This window comes from Diaporthe citri (assembly GCF_014595645.1).
Source record: "Diaporthe citri strain NFHF-8-4 chromosome Unknown scaffold_4, whole genome shotgun sequence".
In the NCBI taxonomy this organism is placed as follows: Eukaryota; Fungi; Ascomycota; class Sordariomycetes; order Diaporthales; family Diaporthaceae; genus Diaporthe; species Diaporthe citri.
Genome location: NW_025064849.1, coordinates 4126178 through 4147803, shown reverse-complemented (window position 1 = coordinate 4147803; position 21626 = coordinate 4126178). Strand labels below are relative to the sequence as shown.

Here is a 21626-nt window from a genome sequence, read left to right as displayed (position 1 = left end):
GGGGCACTGCGAGCCTTGTATCATATGGGTCAACGAGTGCAGATAGATCAAGAACGCAGTCAATTTTCCAAGCAGAGTTCTACACGTATGAGGCAGACTTCTCTGTGAGCATGGGGTCACGGCAAGGGCTACTCGAACCCTCAAGTGATCGATCTCCTGGCCGTAATTGTGACACACAACGATTGTTGGTACTGCTCGCCATGCGCAGAAACTACCGGGGGGTGGCCCACTGGAGCCTCAAGATAAATTACATGCAGAGCCGACCCTACGAACACCAATACGAGAGCACAACGCACTTGGCATGGCACGCCTAGTTGAAATACGTCCGATTCGTAAGACACAGTGGGTTCTGACCTCTGCATTCAATCGCCTCAACTTGATAAACTGGCTCGCCCCCCGACCTGAGCCGTGGGGTGGTCTTTCTCCTCCCCACGTTGTTGCCCGATTCACCGGAGCGGTTTCTTTTCCCTCACGGATCATGGGAACGACGTTGCTTCCAATTGCACTTTTTCATGTGCTTCATTCCTTCACTTATCATGCTAGATAGTGGTTGTGCCCCTGCCGTTCCAAGCAAAACCATGACCATTCGCCGAGACCGTTTCGACACAATGCAAAGAACCCGCAAAAGACCGCATCCATGTTACTTCAGAGGGATAAAACGAGAAGAGTGCGTGGCACCAATACCGGGACGACCGTGCTTGACAGGGCGGCTGAAGCGGTTTGTTAGCAAAGTGTGTGAAAGGCCCCTCCTCGAGAAATAGGGTATAAAATAGTCCTAGGGATGAAAACGTACTAAGAGATAGAGAACTCAGCCAGGTAGTGGCCGACCATCTCGGGCTTGATCTCAACCTGGTTGAACTCCTTTCCAGAGTAGATGCCGATGACGCTGCCGATCATCTCGGGGACGACGAGCATGTCACGCAGGTGAGTCTTGACGACGTCGGGCTTCTCGTTCGGCTTAGCCTCCTGCTTCGCCTTGCGGAGCTTCTTTATGAGACCCATGGGCTTGCGCTTCAGACCACGGTTGATCCTTCTGCGGGCACGGGCGTGGACGACATCGCGGAGCTGGTCGGAAGAGAGATCGAGGAGCCTGTGATTCGAGGAGTCGTGTTAGCCATCCGTCCCTCTTCTCGTGCTTGACGGCCCTCCTTGTCCGTGTTCTAAGTCGTGGTGATGGGTGTCGCGACGAGAGCATCTTGTCGCTTTCTCTTTCTTTCCTTCCATCGATCGAGGAGAGTGTATTTGGCCACATACTGGTCAAGGTCAATTCCACGGTAAGAGAACTTGCGGAAGGTTCTCTTCTTCTTGAGCTCAGCGGCGGCCTCGGGGTCCTGCATCGCGAGCGAGGTCAGCCATCACGCCGTCATCATTTTTCTCGCAACCCTGTCCGTGGGCAGGCTCGTCGGGGGTGGCATCGTTGTCTGTCGTGGGAGGGAGACGTACGTAGTCGGCGTCAGCCATGATTGCGGTTTGGTCTGGATTGTCAAGATTTCGCTGTCCGATAGGGTGCTGGTATCAAATAGCGAAATTTCCGCGATGGTCGTCTTTCGAGGTGGTTGAAAGAAAGAGATGGAAGTGGGACGTCTCTGGCGCAGGCCAACCGAGCCCAGTCGGCCAACGCTAGCTCCGCCAGAATTTTGATTGTGCTCACCGCAGGCTGGCAGGCGGGGTCACGTGTGTGGTCACCTGATTCCGGTAGCACCAGTGTAGGGGAGCCGGACTGCTGCACTACCTGGACGGATAACCTGCCGACTTACTCTTGTGACAACTTCAGACTTGTCTGGTTGCTTTGCGACGCAATTCATCTTTTTGAACAGGGTTGGGAATTCTTAGCCCTCATGGCCACATCACGGGCTATTGCAGCGGTCAGAGGCCGGTCAATGCATCAAGTGAGATGAGACTGCGACGGATATGAACTCAATAATTCAAAGTGACTAGGTATGCTAAGTCGAAATCTACAACATCTTCGCCGCCCGAATTGCGCCAACACACTCCCAAACACACAACCGCACGCTCACTAGCCCGCCTTGCAACTCGCCCAGTACCTTTCGACCTCGACCATGACCCTGGCCCACCTCTCGAGCCCCTCAGGCCTCCAGACCTGGGAGCGGTCGTAGTACTCCTGGAACTGCGGCTTCCCGTCGCTGATCTCCACAAAGGGCCGCTTGCTGCGCACGTAGATGTGCAGGTCCGGCTCGACCAGCCAAGCGCGGTCCAGCGTGCCGCTCTTGACGAACCTGACCGCCGGGCCGAACGCGTACTCGCTCCACACCGCCGCGAGGCACCGGGGGCACCGCACGATGGTCTGACCGGCCCCGGACTCGGACGGGATGGCTACGCGGAGCAGGTCGTCGGGTGGGGTGTCGTCGTTTCCTCCGGCGCTGGGTGCTGGAGCGGGAGCGGGAGCGGGAGCGGGCCCGGCCGGTGGTAGCGTGTCTGGTGCGCCGCGGTGGGCGGGCATCGTTGGGGCTGCTGGTGCCAGGCGCGTCACGCTCGACGCCTCGATGATGATGTTGGGCGAGAAGGCCGAGCCCGTCTCACGCTGGCAGGCAGTGCAGTGGCAGCTGTGGGAGGCCATCGGGGCCTGATCGACAGAGTACCTGACATGGCCGCAGCAGCAACCTCCTTCCATTGGGAAGGCCGAGGGGTTCTCTGAGTAGTGGGGAGTTGTTGCGGACGGTTCTTGGTTGTTGGAAGCCATCTTGATGACTATTAGCGTCTCGCGGTGTCTTCTGGGGTTTGTGTTTACTCCCGTGGTCCTTATGGGCACACTGAGGATTTTGAATCTGAGGATCAAGGCAGAGGGGTTCTTTCCCTATAAATGGCCCACAAATGCATGTAAGAGAGAGGGAGGGCGCACGTATTATCTAGTGCCGCATCGGGCAGGTGGACCCGCTCGAAGACCAATCACGACGCAGGAAGAGAGAGAAGGAGCAGGACAGCGGATCCTCGAGCATCAAACCCGCTTACACCGGAGGATGCACTTGATTGGGGAGAAAGCAGTGCGCGATGTGCCACGTCGGCCTAGGTGAGCCCGTAGAGATGCCTGCTGAGGTGTACATACGATGGTGCGTGTGAGGGTCGTTCCGAGGATGAGCCGGCTGAGACTGTCTGCCTCATGCTTAGATGAGACGCGGTCTACGATTCGTCATAATGAGTCTACGCAAGTCGCGCGAAGCGAACGTGTACCAGGTAAGAACAGTAAGAAATTGATTGCTATGCTGTGACCGCTCAATCGGGGCCAGCCAGTATATGCTGTGGAAAGGAGTGTGGTATCGTGCTAGTCCGTTACAATCTGTACACCTCAAAATACCTCCAGTCACGCTGGAACAAAAGAAAATCCCTCCCCTAGAACCTTGTTTGGGACTTGAGGTTGTCGCACTCCTCCAGGAAGCGGTAGATGCCCTCCAAGCCCTCGAAGCCCTCAGAGACGTGCTCGGCAGAACTCAAGACATGATCAGACATGCTCTCGTATCCTTCCTCGGCCTCGACTTCTGGCTCCGGGGTCGACAGCCAGGGGTTCTCCTCGATGTACTCATCAACGTACTCATCAAAAAGAGCCTCGTCTTCCTCGATCGAGGACAGGTCTGACAGCTGCGATCTCAATGAGCCACCAGGAGAGGTGAGTGTCTCCTCCTCGTGCGCATCAGGCGCGTACGGAAAGCGCAGTGCCATCGGGCTGCCGTAGCTGGCGTCGAACTCGGGGTCTTGCTTGATGACACCTCGCTGAACGCCGGTGTCATCACATAATCGTTCCACCGTATCGGAATCAAGACCTGGGAACCGAACTCGCAGGGTGTTGTTCTTCTCCAGCGTGATGGGAAGATCACCAAGCGCCGCGAGACGCTTGAGATCGCTCATGACGGCCGTGAGGTCCTTCAGCTGCCGCGCAAAGTCGGTCGAGAGGACGTCGAAGAAGCCATCGGCATTGAGAGTGGCAGCGCCAACCTCGTGCTTCGCGTCAGAGCTGGTGGCCATGGCAGCGACGGCAGCCAGGGGGCTCAGGGCGGTGACGGTGGGGCTGATCTGGAAGTCGACGAACGAGCCGGGCATCATGCGCGGCATGCTAGCCATCTTCCTGCCTGCGGACTCCTGCAAAGAGGTCACTGGCTTGTATCTCTTCTCGCCGTTAGGGCCGTGCCCGTCGAAATGGGCCCTCTGGCCGGAGAGCCAGAAGGCACGCATTGCTTGGGAGACGTTCTGGACGACCTGTGCCTGGGAAGTGGGTCCGTGGCTGAAGTATCGCTGGCCTCCGACACGTCCCGAGCCGGGCATTGCGTAGCCGCCGGCAGTCCGGGGCATCGCGCCGCCGGTGAGGTTCGGTCGCAGTGTGTGGGCGAATGGGGCTCGTCCAGGGAACTGGGAGAATGCGCGTCCGACATTCGTCTGGTTGAAGGCAGAGCGGTCGATTCTTGGGGCGGCGCGTAGCTCGTTGGCTGCGGTAGTGATGAAGCGGCGGACGCTAGCGTTGAGACGGTTGTAGGCGGTGGAAGATGTCCATCGCACACCTCGCTTGGACTGGCGCAGGAAGGCGGTAGGGTGGATAGGCTGTCGTCCGGTGGAGCGAACGGTGACATACTGAACTTCTTTGCTCAGGGGCTGGGTCGCGCCGGCAAGCTTGCGCTGGAGGACTTTCGTCATCTTGGCGGTGTTGACGACCGCGCTGCGGAGGGCGCGCATGACCACAGGGGCCAGCACTCCTCCGGCTGGAGACATGGCGGTGGTTTGACTGTGTCTTGTATTCTCTGGACGAGAACAACACAGAGAGTTGACGTTGTGACGGGAGGGAAAGGAGCGGACGGAACGCTGGCTCGCGGTGGCTTATAAGCTCCCTCCCTTCCCCTGCCGGTAGACCCCGGGATCTACAAGCGGACTTCGCCACACCTGCCGCCAGATCTTATCAGCTGGTCTGAGGTGCTGAGATTGCGCGGTGTGGCAGCTCCCCACCTGTTAGCTCCCTCTCCAACTGGCAAAGCCACATCGGGGGCGCTTGGACTGCTCGGTCGCCAGGCCACTCCAAACCAGCTCCACTGCTGCTGTGAGATTTTTCCGACTCCGCCCAAATTTTCTTCCAACCTCTACAACAAAAGCTTCCATGCAGAGCTCCAGACACCACCAACACTCTTTCTTTCGCATTCATTCCACCACAGGACTTAACTTCAGGCAAGGTACGAAAGCTCTCCTCTCCCCTTTCAAAACATCTGCTGTGACGAACACACATCGAACAATCCAATTCTTACTAGCACCATGGGGACTACAATTTACTCTAGAATTACCCTGAGCAAACACACTCAGCACAATTGTTTCGACGGCAAGCCTTTGCGAGTTCGATCGCTAACGTGTTGATGATCAGATTAGTGTCTTGCCCCCTTGCCCTTATTCATCTGCCCTTCAACGCGCGCCGGTCGTGCTCAAAACATCCAACTGAAAAGGTTCGTTGCAACATCCCTTCTCGCGCTGCCCCCGTTTTCCATGATGCATACACTACATTCAGGGATTCCTCGAACCGAAGACCAATGTGGACATAATGTTTTATAAGTTTCAGCCTTGTCTGATTGGATACACTTGACTTGATTCTTGCTGCTGCCTGTTTTCCTGCGGCAACATCTTGCTGACTGTCACCGATCAGGTACATTTCCCACAACTCTTCCACGCCTCTAGCAACATGATGAAATTTGAACGAACGGGCGGACAGATCGGAGCTCGACGGCCCGTCTCGTCAAAAGCAGGGCTGTACACCTTGTGAGGCGGGTTCGCGCGGGTCACCTTGTTGAGAATTCGTCACCTGATCTTGCTATCGCGAAACGCGTCCTGTCGCCGTCACGGCATGTCTGTTGTCGAGGGCTCTGGCTAACTCCGAGGACAACAGGTAATTTGGCTCTCCCACTTGTTCCGCAGACTTCCTGTACAGCAACATGATGAACATTATTCACACTGTTTGATCCGTGCCTTTTGGCCGGAGATGAACACTAAACAAAATCTGATTTAATGAGGTACGTCGACCACAAGCAGCACGCAACGGGCCAGGACCGCGAGCTAACGATCTCCCACAGACTGACAGCTGTTTGCCTTTGTCGAGCAAGTTTCGCATTCGAGTTGATCCTCAAGCTGACAAGTCGCCAACGGCAGGTGATGACTTCCACGTAGAGTCCGGCTGCATTCCTCAACTGGTGAGTTACTTTCTCTACTCGACCCGACCCGGCCTTTCTGATGATTACCTTGCTATTTTGCCACTGAGTTTCTGTGACGACGCAACCATATTTTACCTTATCTATCACCTTGGAGAACTGATCAGGCCATGGTCATGTCGATTTTTACACCTTGAGTGTTTTGAATTCTCGCTGACAATGCTGTCTCCAGCAGGTTCTTTTTGACCAAAGACCGGAGAGTCTACATCTATCTATTAGTGTTGATGAATACTACATTATTACTCAAACGTCATGTACCATTTCCTCCTGTGACATGCCCGGTGCATTCCTGTGACCCTGTACTGTCCCATCCGTTTCTATCCCTTGAGCTGTAACCTCGCATTCCACGCGACGATGCACCGTATCAAGTCCCAGTCTCCATCGTGGCCAACCCAGTCCGTAACAACGATGCCCGTGCCCGCATCCCCGACGCCCAGCTGCGCCGGCCCTTTGCCCTCCTCGGCGTGCCTCACACAGAGGTACTCGATGATCGCAGGGTTCACCTTGGCGGCAATCTTCTCAGGCCAGCAGCTGGCGTTGAAGAAGTTGCTGGCAGTCAGGAAGTTGACAAAGAGCGGCGGAGGCGGCGGCGCCTCACCGTTCCCAGGCCCAGGGGCAGCGGCATAAACCTGCTGGCCCGCCCTCTCGAGGTGCGACCGGGCCAGCTCGGCCTTCTTCTCGATTCCGGCGCTCTTGCCGACCTCGTAGAAGTCCTGGACGCGGACGAGCCCGCTGTCCACGGTGCCGTCGGCGCAGTTGTCGGGCCACGCCGAGGCGTCGATGCCCCAGCCGCGGCCGCCGTGCTCGGCCTGCAGCGCGCCGTCGTTGTTGAACCGCCGCACCAGCACGATCTTGCCCCTCGCCTCGCCCATCGACGGGATCCGCGGCTCCGTGAACCAGCGCCGTGCCACGTCGTCCTTGTTCCCGTTCGCCTCCTTGCCCTCTTCGCCCTCGTCGCCTCCCTTGCCGCTGCCGCCGCCGCAGTACCGCTTGAAAAGGTGCTGCGACAAGTCCTGGTCCGTCCCGCGACCCGTGCCCTCCCTCTTGAGGCTTATGATGAGCGCCTCGGACGGGTTGTCGTCCAGGAAGGCGTACAGCTCGTCGAGCAGGCCCGCCAGGTACCTGTTGCCCCCTAGCGAGACGGGGAACACGCTGTGCACGAGGGCGAGGCTGTGGTTGCCGTCCCCCTTTGACGCAGACACCCGCAGGTCTAGGAACCGCACCCCGTTGTCCAGCTGCTCGCGGACGCCTACCGCCTGGCACCGCACCGAGGGGAGCGCAACGTGGCACGTCGGGCTGTTGTGCGTCCCCGGCACGGATAGCGCAGACAGCGGCCACCCGTCGCCCAGCTCGTGCATCCACCGTGACAGGTTGGCTGAGCTGAGGATGGATAGGTGGTGCTCAGACGGCGTGTACACGGTCGTCAGCTCCAGCGCGTCGCCCTCGTCCCCTCCTTCTCCCTCGCCCTCCTTGACCCTCTTCATCACCACGGACCGCGCCCCAGGGGTTGGGCAGTCCACGACATACTTGTGCGCCCCTGCTCGGAACGTCAGGCGTAGGACCGACCTGCCGGGCTCCGGGGGCCGAATGTCCGTGGCCCTCGTCTCGAAGGCGCCCACGACGACTGTCCCCGCGACGTCGACGCGCTCGCTGGGCTCCTGGCCGTCCTTTGGCGCGAACAGCGCCGGCGTGGTGGCGTTGCTGGTGAAGAGCCCCGTGATGCGGGAGAAGCCGCCGCCGTGCGCGGGGCCATCCCTGTCGAAGCGCTCCACGAGCACGAGCTCGAGCGGGTTGACGGTGACGTTACGTATCGTGAGCGAGGCCATATCCGTTCCGGGTTGGGGCGAGCGGGAGCGGCTGCTGCGGCCTGTGTGCTTGGGGGCTATTAGGGATACCATGGCTGCTGTGAGGGGGCTGTTGACATGGTTTCTCGGCAGCCAAGCTTCGTGTAATGCGCCTCCTTCCCAGCCTCTGCTTTTCTTGGCCGGGCTTGATGGGACTTGGTTTGCAAATCTCTTGAATATCTGCGCGAAGAAACAGAATTGTTGAGAATGTATGTGCTGACGATGAATGAAATTGCTTTTTGAGCGCTCTGAATGACTCCAGGGGCTCGCTTCCGTTCATTTCGTGGAAACGAGCTCAGTGGGGCTCACTCATCAACGCTCATCAGTTATTCGCAACAACAACAACAACAACAACAACAACAACAACAACAACAACACACAGAACACTCCGGTCTTGTTGTGTTGAAACTACAATTTCAAAATCACAATCATGATTGGCAAAAGATAGATTTACAACGGCATCGATGTTCAATTCATCGCCTGTTTTTGTGCGTGCTTAGTTTCAATCACACAGCCCAAAGTCCCCAGTCCAAAAAGTCGTTCCGCAACACCATCTCTCCCCAACGTATGTACTCGTTGACCAAGTTGTAGTCCCGGATGCAACCATGAAGTGAAGAGCCGCGAAGAGACTGAACTTCCGCAGTTTTTTGTCCAAACGCCAAGATGATTCCCCGACGTGCTCGTAACTCCCAGCCTGTTCCAAAGACGACCAGCCCCTCGTCGTGAGTCCCGAGAAACAACACCCTATGATCAGAAGCTGGACCTCCGCGGGCGTCTCGGCGGAGGAGGAGCAGCAGCACCGTCGCCTCCCTTGTCAGCGACCGCCCCGTCCCCGTCTCCGTCTTCGTTCCCGCCGTTGTCATCCCGCTTGCGCTTCCTGCTCAGAAACAGCAGGACGTGGTCTGCGTTGCCCAGAACGTTCCCAGAGCCCTCAATGTTCATACCCGCCGCGACGTAGATCTTGAAGGGCCTCGGCCTGCCTTCCTCGTCAATCATTGGTATGCCACCATCCACGCCCCCAGCCTGGCGGATCGTAGCAGTGACGGCTTCGGCGATGGCCCTGGCGTGCTCTGCTGGTGAGGCCGTCAGTAATATGGCGTTGTTGTCGCCCTCGACTTGCACCGTGGTCATGATGCGCAGCTCGATGGGACTGCGGTCATTGTCGTCGTCGTCCTCGTGCAGGGGATCGAGATTGATGTACTCGCGGTTGTCGTGGTTTGCGTTGTTCATGTTGCGCAGATGGGAGAACTGGGCGACACTTATGGGGCGGGAGGGGTCGTCCGCGACGCGTCGGGCCACTGCCTGCTGTCGTAGATGACGGGCTGGGGGACAGTACGCTGGCGGGGGAGAAGGGGCACTGTGTGAGGCTTCCTCCTTTGGAAGACCGGTCAATGGGTCAAGAGAAGCCTGACTGGATGGGTGGGCCATGGTTCCCAACGGAGGAGTGTTGGCAAGCGGGTGAGTTAAGTGTGTCGATGAAATGCGTTTTGTAGTAGCTGCCTGGCCTTGATATGCGCTGTTGAAACCATTCACATCCACAAACAACACAACAATGTCAAGTCTCCTTCTCTCAGGATGTGAATAGACACGTTCAGCTGGAGCTAGTCGTCCGTCTGATTGTAAAGCAATGAGGCTCGCAACAGAGTCTGACCTGTAGTCTATCAGCCAGCGCGTTGCTGCTTGTTTGTGTCGAGGAGTGAATGAAGTATGGGTAACTCAGGTGTGAATGACGGAGCAACAGAACAAAAAAGCATTTGGCAGCAGAGACAGGCAGGAAGCTTTTATTCTGAAGATGGGATAGAAGGAGAGTGAATACCCATGGACCTACACTCTTATTCAAACACCCAACAGGCTAATTCAAGTACAATAGCGAGCACTCCCATGCCGGAAGACATTGTGGTGACCCTGATGGTGTGCCAGAAGGTGGCAAAGCATGGGTCAGTCGTTGGTTCCATCAGGAGACAGGACCAATCATTGCAGGCAAAGTGAGATTGTAGGTGAGACTTCCCCAGAGACAATCAGACCAATTTCTGCTGGAAATGGAGGTGAATAGACTGAGGCTGGGATTGTTCGTGGGGAGGGGAGAAGTGCGCTTCCTATTGTTGTCCCATTGTTGTTGATGGAAGCGGGTCCTGGCCGTCATTGCGTAACGCTAGGCAGGCAGCCTCATTGAATGCCCGTTTGGGGAGTGGCTGCTCCTTCCCTTGAGTCCTTGAATCAATGAGAACCATCGTTCAACTCGAACGAGCCAGGGCATGCCAGCTATCAGTTGCGCTGCTCGATCAAACCCCAACTGCCACTTGGCAGTGCTGGATGGTTCAATCTACGGTTTGTCCATCGCAACAACAGTCATGACAACTACCACAATTTCGGTCACCTGGCACAAGAAACAGATATACAGATCACAACTCGATCATATTCATTGCCGCTTCGTTGAGCGAATCTAGCAAAACTCCGACCTAAATGCCCCGTTGAATGGGTATCTTGCATGCCTTGTGTTGAAAGACGCCTTCCGCCCCACGCGCTTTTTAGCTACCCATATTCCATGTTGTTGAAAACCGTACGCCAGTTATTGACCCAGGATTGTGATTAGTATAAACGATTTTAAAAGGTACTTGCTCTAGAACTTGAGAGTCTTGGGCTTCTCCCAGTTGAAGTCCTGGTTGGTGCCAAAGTGGCCGTTCTTGGCCGTCTGCAGGTAGATGGGCCGTGCCAGGTCGAGCTCCTTGACGATGACACCGGGGCGCATGTCGAAGTTCTTGCGGATGATCTCGACGAGCTCGTCGGAGGTCTTGGAGGAGGTGCCGTAGGTGTCGACGAAGACGGACAGGGGCTCAGCAACACCAATGGCGTAAGACAGCTGGACCAGGGCGCGGCGGGCGAGGCCGGCGGCGACCAGGGACTTGGCAACCCAACGGGCCAGGTAGGCGGCGGAACGGTCGACCTTGGAGAAGTCCTTGCCGGAGAAGGCACCACCACCGTGGGCACCCCAGCCACCGTAGGTGTCGACAATGATCTTACGGCCGGTCAGACCGGCGTCACCCTGGGGACCACCGATGATGAAGAGGCCAGATGGCTGGATCTATCGGGCTGTTAGCGTCGAGTTCATTGGGGGAAGGGATATGGGCCCAGGCTTACGTGGTAGACGGTCTTGTCGTCAAGAAGGTTGGCGGGGATGACCTTCTTGACGATCTTCTCCGTGATCTCCTTGCGGAGCAGCTCTGTCGTGATGTCCTCGGAGTGCTGGGTGGAGATGACGACGGTGTCGACCCTCTTGGGGATGACGGCGCCGTTGTCGTGCTGGTACTCGACGGTGACCTGGGTCTTAGTATCAGGTCGGAGCCATGGCAGGGAGCCGTCACGGCGGGCGACGGACAGGGCAGAGTTCAGCTTGTGGGCTAGCAGGTGGCTGAGAGGGTGCAGCTCAGGGGTCTCGTCGGTGGCATAGCCGAACATTATACCTTGGTCACCGGCACCGAGCTCCTCGAGGGCCTTCTCGTAGTGCAGACCCTGGGCGATGTCAGGGGACTGCTGCTCGATGGCCACCAGCAGGTTGAGGGTCTTGTAGTCGAAGCCCTTGGCGGAGTCGTCGTAGCCAATGTCCTTGATGGCATTGCGGACGACCTTCTGGTAGTCGAGGTTCGCCTTGGTGGTGATCTCACCAAAGACCATGATCATGCCGGTTTTGGTGGCAGTCTCACAGGCGACCTTGGACAGAGGGTCCTCGGCCAGACAGGCGTCAAGGATGGCATCCGAGACCTGGTCAGCGATCTTGTCGGGGTGACCCTCACCGACAGACTCGGAGGTGAAGAGGAAGGTGCCCTGCGGGTGGGCGGCATGGCCGTTGACTCCGTTGGCAGCCATTGTGATTGTGTGTGGTGATGAGTGAAAGGGGATGGTGGAACAAGACGTCTACTGGGCGAGAGTTAGTCTCATGTGTATATGTTTGTATATGGGAGAACCTTGTGCCGAATAGGGTGTTGCGGGATAAAGTTCCTCGAGTCTCGAGGTTGGGGAGGGGCAGTGATTTGGACAGGTTTTTGGGCTGAGGAGGAGTTTTCAATGGCACTGAGACGGCGGGGTAGGGAGGGCGCGATGGATGGACGGATCGCTGGTGTCTCGGGAATGAGACAGCCAAGTGTGAAGCTAAAAGATTGCGTGCTGGCGGCGGCGGATGGCTTACCTGTGGACAATCTGGACGGATGAATGGAGGGAGGAAGGAAACACGACTAGGAGACGGGAAACCTAAGGGAGAGAACAAATCGAAACGTCTACGGGAGAAGAAGTCTGGGGAGGAGGAGGAGAGGGAGGGATTGAGGCCCGGGGATGGGACGAGACTTTATTGAGTCGGTGTGTTAGGTAAACTGCGGCCCTGGACTTGCTCGTCAGAAGAAGGAGCCGACAGTCGGGGCCCGAAACTTTTTGGGAGGGCTGGAGGGGAGACTGGAAGGTACGACTAGTCTGCTGGAAGGGACCCTTGCAATGTTCAAGGACCTTACATCAACCGTCCGAGGAGGGGAAGCGCAGGGTGTGCCCCCACCGCCCGGTAAGAAGAGGTCGTGGCTACCTGGCGAGGCCATTTCACTTGCCCGAGTTATCCAGTACCGTCTACCCGCGGCTCAACAGGCTCGACGAGCCCATCGATTGCGCGATTGTAGCTCTGGCAGTCGCATCTGCAGGAGCAGATGCGAACCCGCACAACCGGCGGCCAGACATGCCCGCGCCCAGACCCCGGTGTCCACCACCCACGACTCGGGCGACTCGGGGGTTCGCAGAGGACAAAAGCGATTCCTGACGGGCGGAGGCGAGCTCATGCCATTGCCAGTGCCAATGATAAGCTGTCATCATGCACATGTGCTGACATGGCCCAGGGGCGCACCTAAATCCTGACACCGTCTGAGTGACCGGTCCCTCACCACCGAAACTCCGGGAGGGCATCCAGTCCTCCTGTAGGACAACCTGTTGTAAGATAACCCTCTATGAGATAACCTCCTGTGGGATAACCCCCTGTGGGATAACCTCCTGTGGAAGAGATTCCAATCTAAAGGCAGTCCATAGCACCAGTATCAACCGTCTTGACCACCACCTGCCCCTCCGGGTAGTACTACTTGCTGATCTTCAGCCTTGTATCTCGTATTTCAGTCCTAGAGTCTTCCTCTCAAGCTGGGGGAACTCGTCATGCCAACCATTGATACCAATTAGCCATCATTGCGTGCCATGTACTACCAGATGGCTGTCGAGTGCTCCAATGAGGGAGATGGTGCTGGCGGAGGAGGGCAGAGTCAGACTGGATGAAGATCTGCACCCCGGTGCCCTGGGGAACTGATAAGATAAGGAGCCTCGCCTTCCCGGGCTGAAGCTGCCCCTCGTAGTGGGGGAACATCCCCGTCAGTTTGGGGAGACCACGAAAATTCTAGGGTGCAGAGCAATGTTTGGCACTTGGCTCCCAACCCGAACTGTCTCGACCGTCTTCTCTTCAACACATAAATCCAGTCGCTTCCGAGGGCACACCGCTCACAGCCAAGATGAGTAAATACGGCGTCATGGTCATGGGCCCAGCAGGGGCGGGCAAGGTGCGTCGAGCCTCGCGGCATTCTGGTCGCTCCCCTCCATGCATCACCGCCGCAAAGTGATGCACAACGACTGACGAGAAAGAGCGTCGCAGTCCACCTTCTGCTCAGCCCTCATAACACACCTCCAACTCAACCGCCGCTCCTGCTTCTACGTCAACCTCGACCCGGCTGCCGAGTCCTTTGACCACCAGCCCGACCTGGACATCAAGGACCTGATCTCGCTCGAGGACGTCATGGAGGAGATGGGCCTGGGCCCCAACGGCGGGCTGGTCTACTGCTTCGAGTTCCTCATGGACAACCTCGACTTCCTGACCGAGGCCCTCGACGGCCTGACCGAGGACTACCTGATCATCATCGACATGCCCGGCCAGATCGAGCTGTACACCCATATCCCCATCCTGCCCGCCCTCGTGCGCTTCCTCAGCCAGCCCGGCGCCCTCGACATCCGCCTGTGCGCCGCCTACCTGCTCGAGGCCACCTTCGTCGTCGACCGCGCAAAGTTCTTCTCCGGCACCCTCAGCGCCATGAGCGCAATGATCCTGCTCGAGATCCCCCACCTCAACATCCTGTCCAAGATGGACCTGGTCAAGGGCCAGGTGCGCAAGCGCGACATCAAGAGGTTCATCACCCCGGACGCCACCCTGCTGGACGACGACCCCGCCGAGCAGGTCCGCCGCAACACCCTAGGCGCCGGGGAAGCCGAGGAGGGAGAGGCAGAAGCAGAAGAAGACGAACATGCCGACCCGGCCGAGAGGGGCGCCGTCATGCGCGGCACGAGCTTCAAGAGGCTGAACCGCGCCGTCGCGAACCTCATCGACAGCTTCAGCATGGTCAACTACCTCAAGCTCGACTCGTCGGACGAGGAAAGCGTCGGCGCCATCCTTAGCTACATCGACGACGTCATACAGTACCACGAGGCGCAGGAGCCCAAGGAGCTGAAGGACGAGGAGCTCGAGGATGAGCCCGAGGAGTAGTATTCCGGGTAGTTCATCCTGACTTTCCTTGTCTGGTTTCAAAAAAGAATGTGGATGTGTGTGTGAAGCGAGGCGGGTGTGTCTCGCAGTCATCTCGGATTTCATTGCTTGCATAGCGCCGGAGTTGTGGTATCTCAAATTATCATGAATGCTATTCCAGGTCCATTTACACAACGCTGGTTCCCCCAAAAGTACGCCGGAGGTAAACCCTCGACCGGCGCCTGGTGCCCGTAAAACCGTTCTTGCAGTCATCCTGTCTGTCATGTAATCATCGGTACAATCATGTCAAAGAGAGGTGCTTGCTCAAGGCCGAACACCAACACCGTATAGATAGCATCACCGCTCACCACTCGTGCAGATTCTCAACTCGCCCACTCCTCCGTCCAAACTCACCATCCGTGTAGATCCACCCACCCATCCACGCCCCTCACAGCCCACCGCGAGCCGCTCTGTTCTGGAGATAGTCCTGCGCCTCCCTATTCCCAAAACTCTGCTGCGCCTCGTACCGCTCATACTCCCTGAGCCAGACGTCCCTCGTATACCGGTACAGCAGCGTCGCATAACCGCTCACCACGCCCACAAACGCAGCCAGGTCCCGCGCGGCCTGGTCGGGCCCGCGCTGCCACACGGCAGCCACCACCGCAGCGACGCATGCCCAGAAGACGAGCCGCACCACCAGCGCCGTGAACCACGCGACCACGCGCCGCACCCACAGCAGCACCTGCAGCGCCAACAGGAGGACGAGGACGGCCGCCGCGAGGACCACGACGTCGGGCGAGTTGATGAGTGCCTGCGCGGCGCGGTCGAGGACCGGCCGCAGCACGGGCGACATGATCTCGTTGTAGAGCGTCGAGAGGAGGTCTACGAACTGGCGGCGGAGGGTCTGGAGGGGCGACGAGGGGCTGAGGACGTGCTGGTTTAGGAGGGCGAGGGTCTGCTGGGAGAAGAGGGCTGTGGTGGCGAGGTGGTTAGCGGATGTCGGTGTGGAAGGTCGAGTGTGTGTGCGCGCTTGAAGATGTGGCCTGTTTATTTTGGCCGGGGTGCTGTCTGTGGTTTTGGTATGGGGGCTGGATGTGGCGTCCTAGGGGAATCTTTTGGAAGATCATTAAGGACATGGGCCAGGAATCGCGTACCTTCGCGGGCAAAGTTCAGGTTTTGCCAGAGCGTGTCTTGGAAATTATCTCCGCCGTCCATCGCAGGCTACCATCCAACCGTATCCGTCTGTCGGTCTGCCGGTCGAGCTGGGTCCCCGTGGTTTCCTTCGCACACCCTGTGGACAGCTTCTGGTTTGGAAGCGAGTACGATGCAGACGGGGAGGGACACACGAGGTGTGAAAAGCGTCAGCTGCGGTTGATTTCCTGCAAGAAGCGAGATGCCAGAATGTTTTGCTGAAGCGAGTGGGCTTTGCGGATTTGTGATGTGTTGTTGGTGCAGCAGCAGCATGGGTATAGGGCGCGACTCACGGGGCCCCAGATGCTCAATTGTCCACTGGAAGCAACCCGCAGCGGCAGGGGTTCGCGCTTCCCGCTGGGAGTGCACGGGCCAGTGGTGTCACAGGCCGAGGATCTCATTGTGATGTAGTCTTTCTCCTTGCTGATCCCTGCTGAAAACATACAGCGAACGGCTTCACAGACGGGACGGGGATATAGTAAAAGCATCGGGTCTTTTATCGTGGGTTTACGTGTTTCATTATCCATTTTTCGAGTATTGCGCGTTTTGTCTCAAGTGCAGCGACGGACCTGAAAGCTCCTCGGTAGACCACCCGCTGAAGCTCTTGCATCCGTATCCCTCCATGAGTAACACGTCTACATGTGAGACACTCCTCACCTCGTGACGAGGACAATGTCAACTACAACTACCCAACAAAGAGGCCGCTTCATACTATAGTGTGTCTACAGAATGAGGCTAAGCAAGAAGATATTGGTTGATGGAGCTCTCTTTCACCACACATCCGGCCCACTCGCGAAACGCGGTCGCTCCGGCGTGGAACACGGCCTCACACAGGGAACCAACACTGCCGTCGAGCATGCCGTGTGCTCATTATGCGGTACGTGACTTGCGCTCCTGTAGACGGACAAGTATCAAAAGCCTTGCTGGGCCCGCGTTTTGACTTGTAGCAAGATCCATTTCCGTATGCACGCATTCCGTGTATTTGCTCCAATTCTGTACCTCATACGAGACTCAAGGGCCAGCACGTCCGTCCCAAGGAAACATGCCTCTCGCTTGAAGTGATTCATATCATAAGACATTACTTTTTACCGCCCTCTCTCTAGAAACCATGTACAGTCGCTACCTAGCCGTCATGAAATAACCTCGTGGGTCGAGCTCCCAGTTTAAATACAAGAGTCCACCTCAGCCTGGTATGTTCAAAGAATTAGTAGAAGAAAAAGAGAAGGAAGAAAAGAGGGGTATCAAATCCTGTGCAAGCCCATGTGGTCATCAACAGGTGTAGTCGGCCTCGGAAACCCAGACCCAGGGAACCATTTTCGTCTTTGTTCCTGTCCCGTTTGCCTCCCCTTTGGAATACCCTCCCGAGCCTATCCTCACCGTCCCATCCTCCCAGCCCCAGAAAGGAGCATCTGTGTACGAACATGTGGAGAAAGAAAGGGACACCGCTGATTCAAGAAAAGAAAAGGAAATGTAAAGTCTTGGGCAGAAAGCCAGGCTGAAGTGACTGAAAGCTGCCGCGTCTGATATCATGGGTGGTGCCGTATCAAGCGGCAGACCAGAAGAAAAATGAGCAGTAGCGAGAGCGATGAGCAACGTAGTCACAGAGCAACTTCTTTCCGAGGTGAGGTGGAGCAGATCACGACTGGTCCGTCCCCTCGAGGATCCTCCTCGCAGCATCGATCCTCCTCCTGTACATCCGGCCCTCTACGCTCGCCCGGCCGCTCTCCGTCAGGCCGAGGACGCACCGACCCAGGCTCGCCACCGTACGCTCGACCAGAAACTGGTCGTCTCGGGGCAGCGTCTCGATGCCGGCCGTCGTGCTGCTCTCCTGCATGAGGCTTGCCGTACTGCTGATGCTGATGTTGTGCTTGTGCCCGCCGTGGGCGGCGGCGTCGTTCTTGGCCGTCTCGCCGTTCTGCATCTCCTGGCAGGCGGCCGTCGTGTCGCTCATGAGAGACGTCGTGATCGACCTCACTGCCTGATCCGGGGACCCGCCCTCGGGGGTGAGCATTCCTGTGCTTGACGTCTTGCTGCCCCTATTGACCAGTGGGAAGCTCCGTGTCGTGCCCGTGGAGTCGAACGAGGACACGGAAGGCCGGTGTGTTTTCGTCGCTGCGTTCGAGCTCATCGGCCGGCGGATCGTCGAGTACATCACCTCTCGCCTTGCCTGCCCTTCCGGACTGGGTCGGCCGGAAAGCCCGTACAGAGGCGAAGCGAGCCCGGTAACTGTCGCTCGCTTTTCCGTCTTCGGGCTGTCCATCGTCTCGGTAGAAGGAGTGCTAGGAGTGCTGCACTCCTCTGGCAAGTCGTCCAGGGTGTCGGCGTTCCTGCTACTATCCATGCTCTGCCTGCTTGACAGAGCCTCTTCGGCGGTTGCGAAAGACTCGACACTCGATATCGATGCCTCGCTGCCTCGCCTGGAATGCTGTGGTCTCTTCTGTTGATTCTCCGTAATCGGACCCCTGGTAGTCTCGATCGACGATTCTGAGGTGTAGCTGGCGTTACTGTCGCGGCGGGCCATGCGCTGGCTGATCGTACCCATGGCACTATGAAGAAAGAAATGCTCGTAATCGAAGGCGTCCTCTCGGTCCTCGTGTGAGACTTGGTGCTGCACAGCCTCGTGATAGAGCGAGTCCCCGCCTTCGCTCACTGAGTCAAAAACTTCTTCCAGCTCGTCCTCGTCTACATCGCCGTTCTCGGTGAACATGTCGTCGTCGTCTTCCACGTTGACGAAGCCATCCGCCCGGAGTGCGGCTTCGCTGTCGCGGTCCAGTTGTGCAGCTTGGCCATGGCCCGCGTGTTGAACATTCTCGACACTGTATATACTTCCTCCGTCGTCGTCGCCTATTTCGCCGACATTCACGGCACTGTCCTTGCCGACACTCGCGGTCTCGTCGCTTGAATGCCCCAGCTTATCAGGGTCACCGTCCGATCTGGTGTCAGAGCCCACTGTCGAGTCCGACGCCCCTGCCCACTGGCCAATTCGAGAGTAGGTAAAGGGACTCGGCGTGCGTAAGCTCTGCATGCTCCTCCTCTTGAGGCTGTCAGCCCGCGCTTGCTCCCGCAAGCTGGAGATCTTGCCCTTGAGGTCGTTGACTTGGTCCTTGATGTCCCTCATTTGCGTTACCGAGGCGGACCGGGCGAGACCTCGCTCGCTACCACCCCCATATGTCGGACTCGTGATCGAAGAGTGCCTATATGATGGGTCGAGGTGGGCCCGACTCGACAACTGTGATGCCTCGTCTTCGCTGAGCGGTTCGAGTGGTGCCTCACGCACTATGTACGACGCCCTCTTGTACTGGCCGTTCAGCTGATCCGCACTCTTAGAAACGGTCAGCGGCTGCCTGGCACTGGGGAGCCCAATGACACTCGACGACCTCTGCGGGTAGACCTTGATAGGCAAGCCGATGCGCAGGGAATTATCACTGCCCTTTCTGCTGTGACCCGAGAGAGCGGGCGATGAAGGAGACGTTGTCGACATGTAGAGTGCAGACGTCGCCCGTGCTATTGGCGGAGAAGGAGTTGAGCCATTGGAACCGGACGAGTAAGTTGCAACAGCCAGTGAGGTCCGAGCCCTCGTGAGATTGTCCTCCATAGTCTTCAAACGGCGAGTTAGAGCTGTGGGATTGCTTGTCTGGGGGGCTGTTTCGCTCTCAACTCACCGTCAATCTCCTTTTCGCATTAGCAAGAATGTGCTCAGCCCTCCTGCTCAGTTGGGCGGTCGAGTACTTTTGTCTGCTCTCATAAGAGAGGCTCACTGGCACACTACTCTGCACATCTGACGCGCCAGTAACGTCCGATTCCTCAACATAGGAACTAGCCATGCTCTCCTCATCGTCGCCCTGGAAGACGCTGTCGCCTCCCACACTGACAGCGTCACTAAAGTCTGCAAATAGGTTGGCCTGGTCATGGTGGTCGGTGACTGTGCTGTCGCTGCCGGTTGAGGAGCGGCGGTCTCGTTGTGCTGCGGCCTGTTCCTTTGCCTTCTTCTTGATAGCTGAAATACTCTCGCGCTGGCCCATCGTCGGTGAAGATCGTAGAGCAGCATCGCTCTCGCTATCTCCCGTCCCGTAAGGTGAGACCCGGACAGGGATGTGCCGAGGAGGTGAGGGCCTCCCGGGCGTGCTCTCAGCCTCGGTGACCTCGCCGATGTCTGAGAGCATTGTCCCGTTCCCGTAGATGATTGGCGTCGCGGGAGTGGCAGAAGCAAAACCGGTGAACTGTTGGTTGTACAGCATGTTGTTGATGTTGTTGTTGTCGCTTGATGATGCACCGGCGGCCTGGGCGTTCCTCCACATGGTCAGAGGCGACTGGGGACGGTTTGAGTCGAGGCGAACTGGCGAAGGGGACCGGTCGTAGTCGGGGTAGTCGGGCAGGATCATGTCCGGGTTAGTGAGGGTTGGGGAGGCGGGCAGAGATGGGTGATGGGCAGGCGCGGATCCTGTCGAGCCAGGTCGCGATCCCATGGTAGCGGCCATTTTTGCACTTTTTGGGGCGGTAGGGCGCTTCCCCAGAAACACAGTTGCATGCAAACGGCGGGGCCAAGGTCGAGGAGGGTAGAGGCCACGACGGGCAGGCCCTGCCTCGGAAGGCTTACTGCAGTTCCCCGGGGCCGAAGCTGGTCGTGCCTATGTCATGGGCGTGTGTGATGGAGAGCTGGAGGCGATGGTCTATAAGAGCGACTCTGGTCTAATCAAGAAGGGTGGCTGCCGGCGGCGATATCCAGTCGGTTGTGAGAGCAGCACGCTGAGTTGGGCCGGCGTATGGTCGAAGGTGAGGGTGCGGTTGCACGTCGCAGCGGGCATCAACAGGGCACGCACGGGGAAGTGTGCAAGCAATGGGCCGAGTACGTGTGAGTGCAAGTTTGGCAATTTCTGGCGTTACAGTCGAAAAGAAACAGACTCGGTGGAGGCCAAGGAAACACGAGGTGCGCGCTTCCAAAACACAAAGAGAAAGAAGGAGCTGGACGGGCCGGGGTGCGCAGAGCAAGTGGTTCTCTCAAGTGTCGATCCTGGCTCCAAGTGGTTTGGACGAGGTAGTTGGGCTTAGATGGGTTTGCCCCGAGTTTTGTTTTGGTGTCGCGGTCAGATCCGAGCAGGTGCCAATTGGTGGAAAGCGAGTGGACGTGGTGCAAGTGCATGCACCACAGGGCAAAAGGCGGGAGGGACGGAGCAGAGACAAGAGGCAGAGAGAGAGACAGAGAGATACGAAAGTCTGGTTGAGGGCCGGGAAGCGAGCTGGGATTGAGTTGCGAGAGGAGCAAGAGCGTGCACACGGCAAATTGGCTCTGCAGGTGCAACTTGCAGTGCAGCCAGAGCCGGGGCCGGGGGAGGGGGGGGGCAGGGACCAGGAGGGACCAGAACCATGAACGGGGACTGGGACCAGGACAAGCGGCTGGAGTGGAGAGTTGGGGCTGTAACAAGCGACTTGCACAGCGCTTGACCACAAGCATCTCCCTATCCGGGCCAAGATTTCAAGTATCGTGGTGGGTACGTACAGTAGCAGGCAGGTAGCTGGCGAATCAATATACATGCTGTGTGCCACGGCAGATACTGTAGTACCTGGCTGATAGGAGAAACGGCAGTGTTGCGCCCAGGTACCGGCGAGCTGGGCGACCGACGGGGCGCATTTAATGACTACAGGCAGTATTGCGCAGCAGCGTGGCATAGCATACTGTATAGGGCAGGCATACAACATGGCATAAGACCGCCTAAATACATCACCAATCTCGCTCTGTCCTGCCCTCGCTCCTTGTGGCCTGCGTCTTCAGCTGGGCCGGAGCCGGACAATGAGATTGTGTTTCCTAATGCGGCAGCCCATCGTACCGCACCCTCCTGATCATGTCTTGCCCATCCACCCGGGCCGCTCCCCTGCCTC

General features: G+C 57.7%; 9 protein-coding genes across 9 annotated transcripts; 1 reads left to right on the top strand and 8 right to left on the bottom strand.

Annotated features, from left to right (window-relative positions):
- Positions 1 to 640: 640 nt before the first annotated feature.
- Positions 641 to 1461, bottom strand: INS49_010295 (uncharacterized protein; the record flags this gene model as incomplete). Its single annotated transcript, XM_043171021.1, has 4 exons — positions 641 to 710; positions 794 to 1090; positions 1255 to 1331; positions 1444 to 1461. 4 exons carry the CDS (start codon positions 1459 to 1461, stop codon positions 641 to 643), a joined length of 462 nt encoding a protein of 153 aa, XP_043025586.1.
- A 556-nt stretch (positions 1462 to 2017) lies between these two features.
- INS49_010294 (uncharacterized protein) lies at positions 2018 to 2701 on the bottom strand (the record flags this gene model as incomplete). The annotated part of the gene is made up of 1 exon (XM_043171020.1): positions 2018 to 2701. One exon carries the CDS (start codon positions 2699 to 2701, stop codon positions 2018 to 2020), a length of 684 nt encoding a protein of 227 aa, XP_043025585.1.
- Positions 2702 to 3348: 647 nt separating this feature from the next.
- INS49_010293 (uncharacterized protein) lies at positions 3349 to 4716 on the bottom strand (the record flags this gene model as incomplete). The annotated part of the gene is made up of 1 exon (XM_043171019.1): positions 3349 to 4716. The coding sequence occupies one exon, from the start codon at positions 4714 to 4716 to the stop codon at positions 3349 to 3351; it is 1368 nt and encodes a 455-aa protein (XP_043025584.1).
- Positions 4717 to 6505: 1789 nt separating this feature from the next.
- On the bottom strand, positions 6506 to 8014 carry INS49_010292 (uncharacterized protein; the record flags this gene model as incomplete). The annotated part of the gene is made up of 1 exon (XM_043171018.1): positions 6506 to 8014. The coding sequence occupies one exon, from the start codon at positions 8012 to 8014 to the stop codon at positions 6506 to 6508; it is 1509 nt and encodes a 502-aa protein (XP_043025583.1).
- A 768-nt stretch (positions 8015 to 8782) lies between these two features.
- On the bottom strand, positions 8783 to 9262 carry INS49_010291 (uncharacterized protein; the record flags this gene model as incomplete). The annotated part of the gene is made up of 1 exon (XM_043171017.1): positions 8783 to 9262. The coding sequence occupies one exon, from the start codon at positions 9260 to 9262 to the stop codon at positions 8783 to 8785; it is 480 nt and encodes a 159-aa protein (XP_043025582.1).
- Positions 9263 to 10652: 1390 nt separating this feature from the next.
- Positions 10653 to 11896, bottom strand: INS49_010290 (uncharacterized protein; the record flags this gene model as incomplete). The annotated part of the gene is made up of 2 exons (XM_043171016.1): positions 10653 to 11114; positions 11171 to 11896. The coding sequence occupies 2 exons, from the start codon at positions 11894 to 11896 to the stop codon at positions 10653 to 10655; spliced, it is 1188 nt and encodes a 395-aa protein (XP_043025581.1).
- Positions 11897 to 13557: 1661 nt separating this feature from the next.
- INS49_010289 (uncharacterized protein) lies at positions 13558 to 14579 on the top strand (the record flags this gene model as incomplete). The annotated part of the gene is made up of 2 exons (XM_043171015.1): positions 13558 to 13605; positions 13698 to 14579. The coding sequence occupies 2 exons, from the start codon at positions 13558 to 13560 to the stop codon at positions 14577 to 14579; spliced, it is 930 nt and encodes a 309-aa protein (XP_043025580.1).
- A 427-nt stretch (positions 14580 to 15006) lies between these two features.
- On the bottom strand, positions 15007 to 15773 carry INS49_010288 (uncharacterized protein; the record flags this gene model as incomplete). The annotated part of the gene is made up of 2 exons (XM_043171014.1): positions 15007 to 15530; positions 15713 to 15773. 2 exons carry the CDS (start codon positions 15771 to 15773, stop codon positions 15007 to 15009), a joined length of 585 nt encoding a protein of 194 aa, XP_043025579.1.
- A 1612-nt stretch (positions 15774 to 17385) lies between these two features.
- On the bottom strand, positions 17386 to 20227 carry INS49_010287 (uncharacterized protein; the record flags this gene model as incomplete). Its single annotated transcript, XM_043171013.1, has 2 exons — positions 17386 to 19347; positions 19412 to 20227. The coding sequence occupies 2 exons, from the start codon at positions 20225 to 20227 to the stop codon at positions 17386 to 17388; spliced, it is 2778 nt and encodes a 925-aa protein (XP_043025578.1).
- Between the last annotated feature and the right edge of the window lie 1399 nt (positions 20228 to 21626).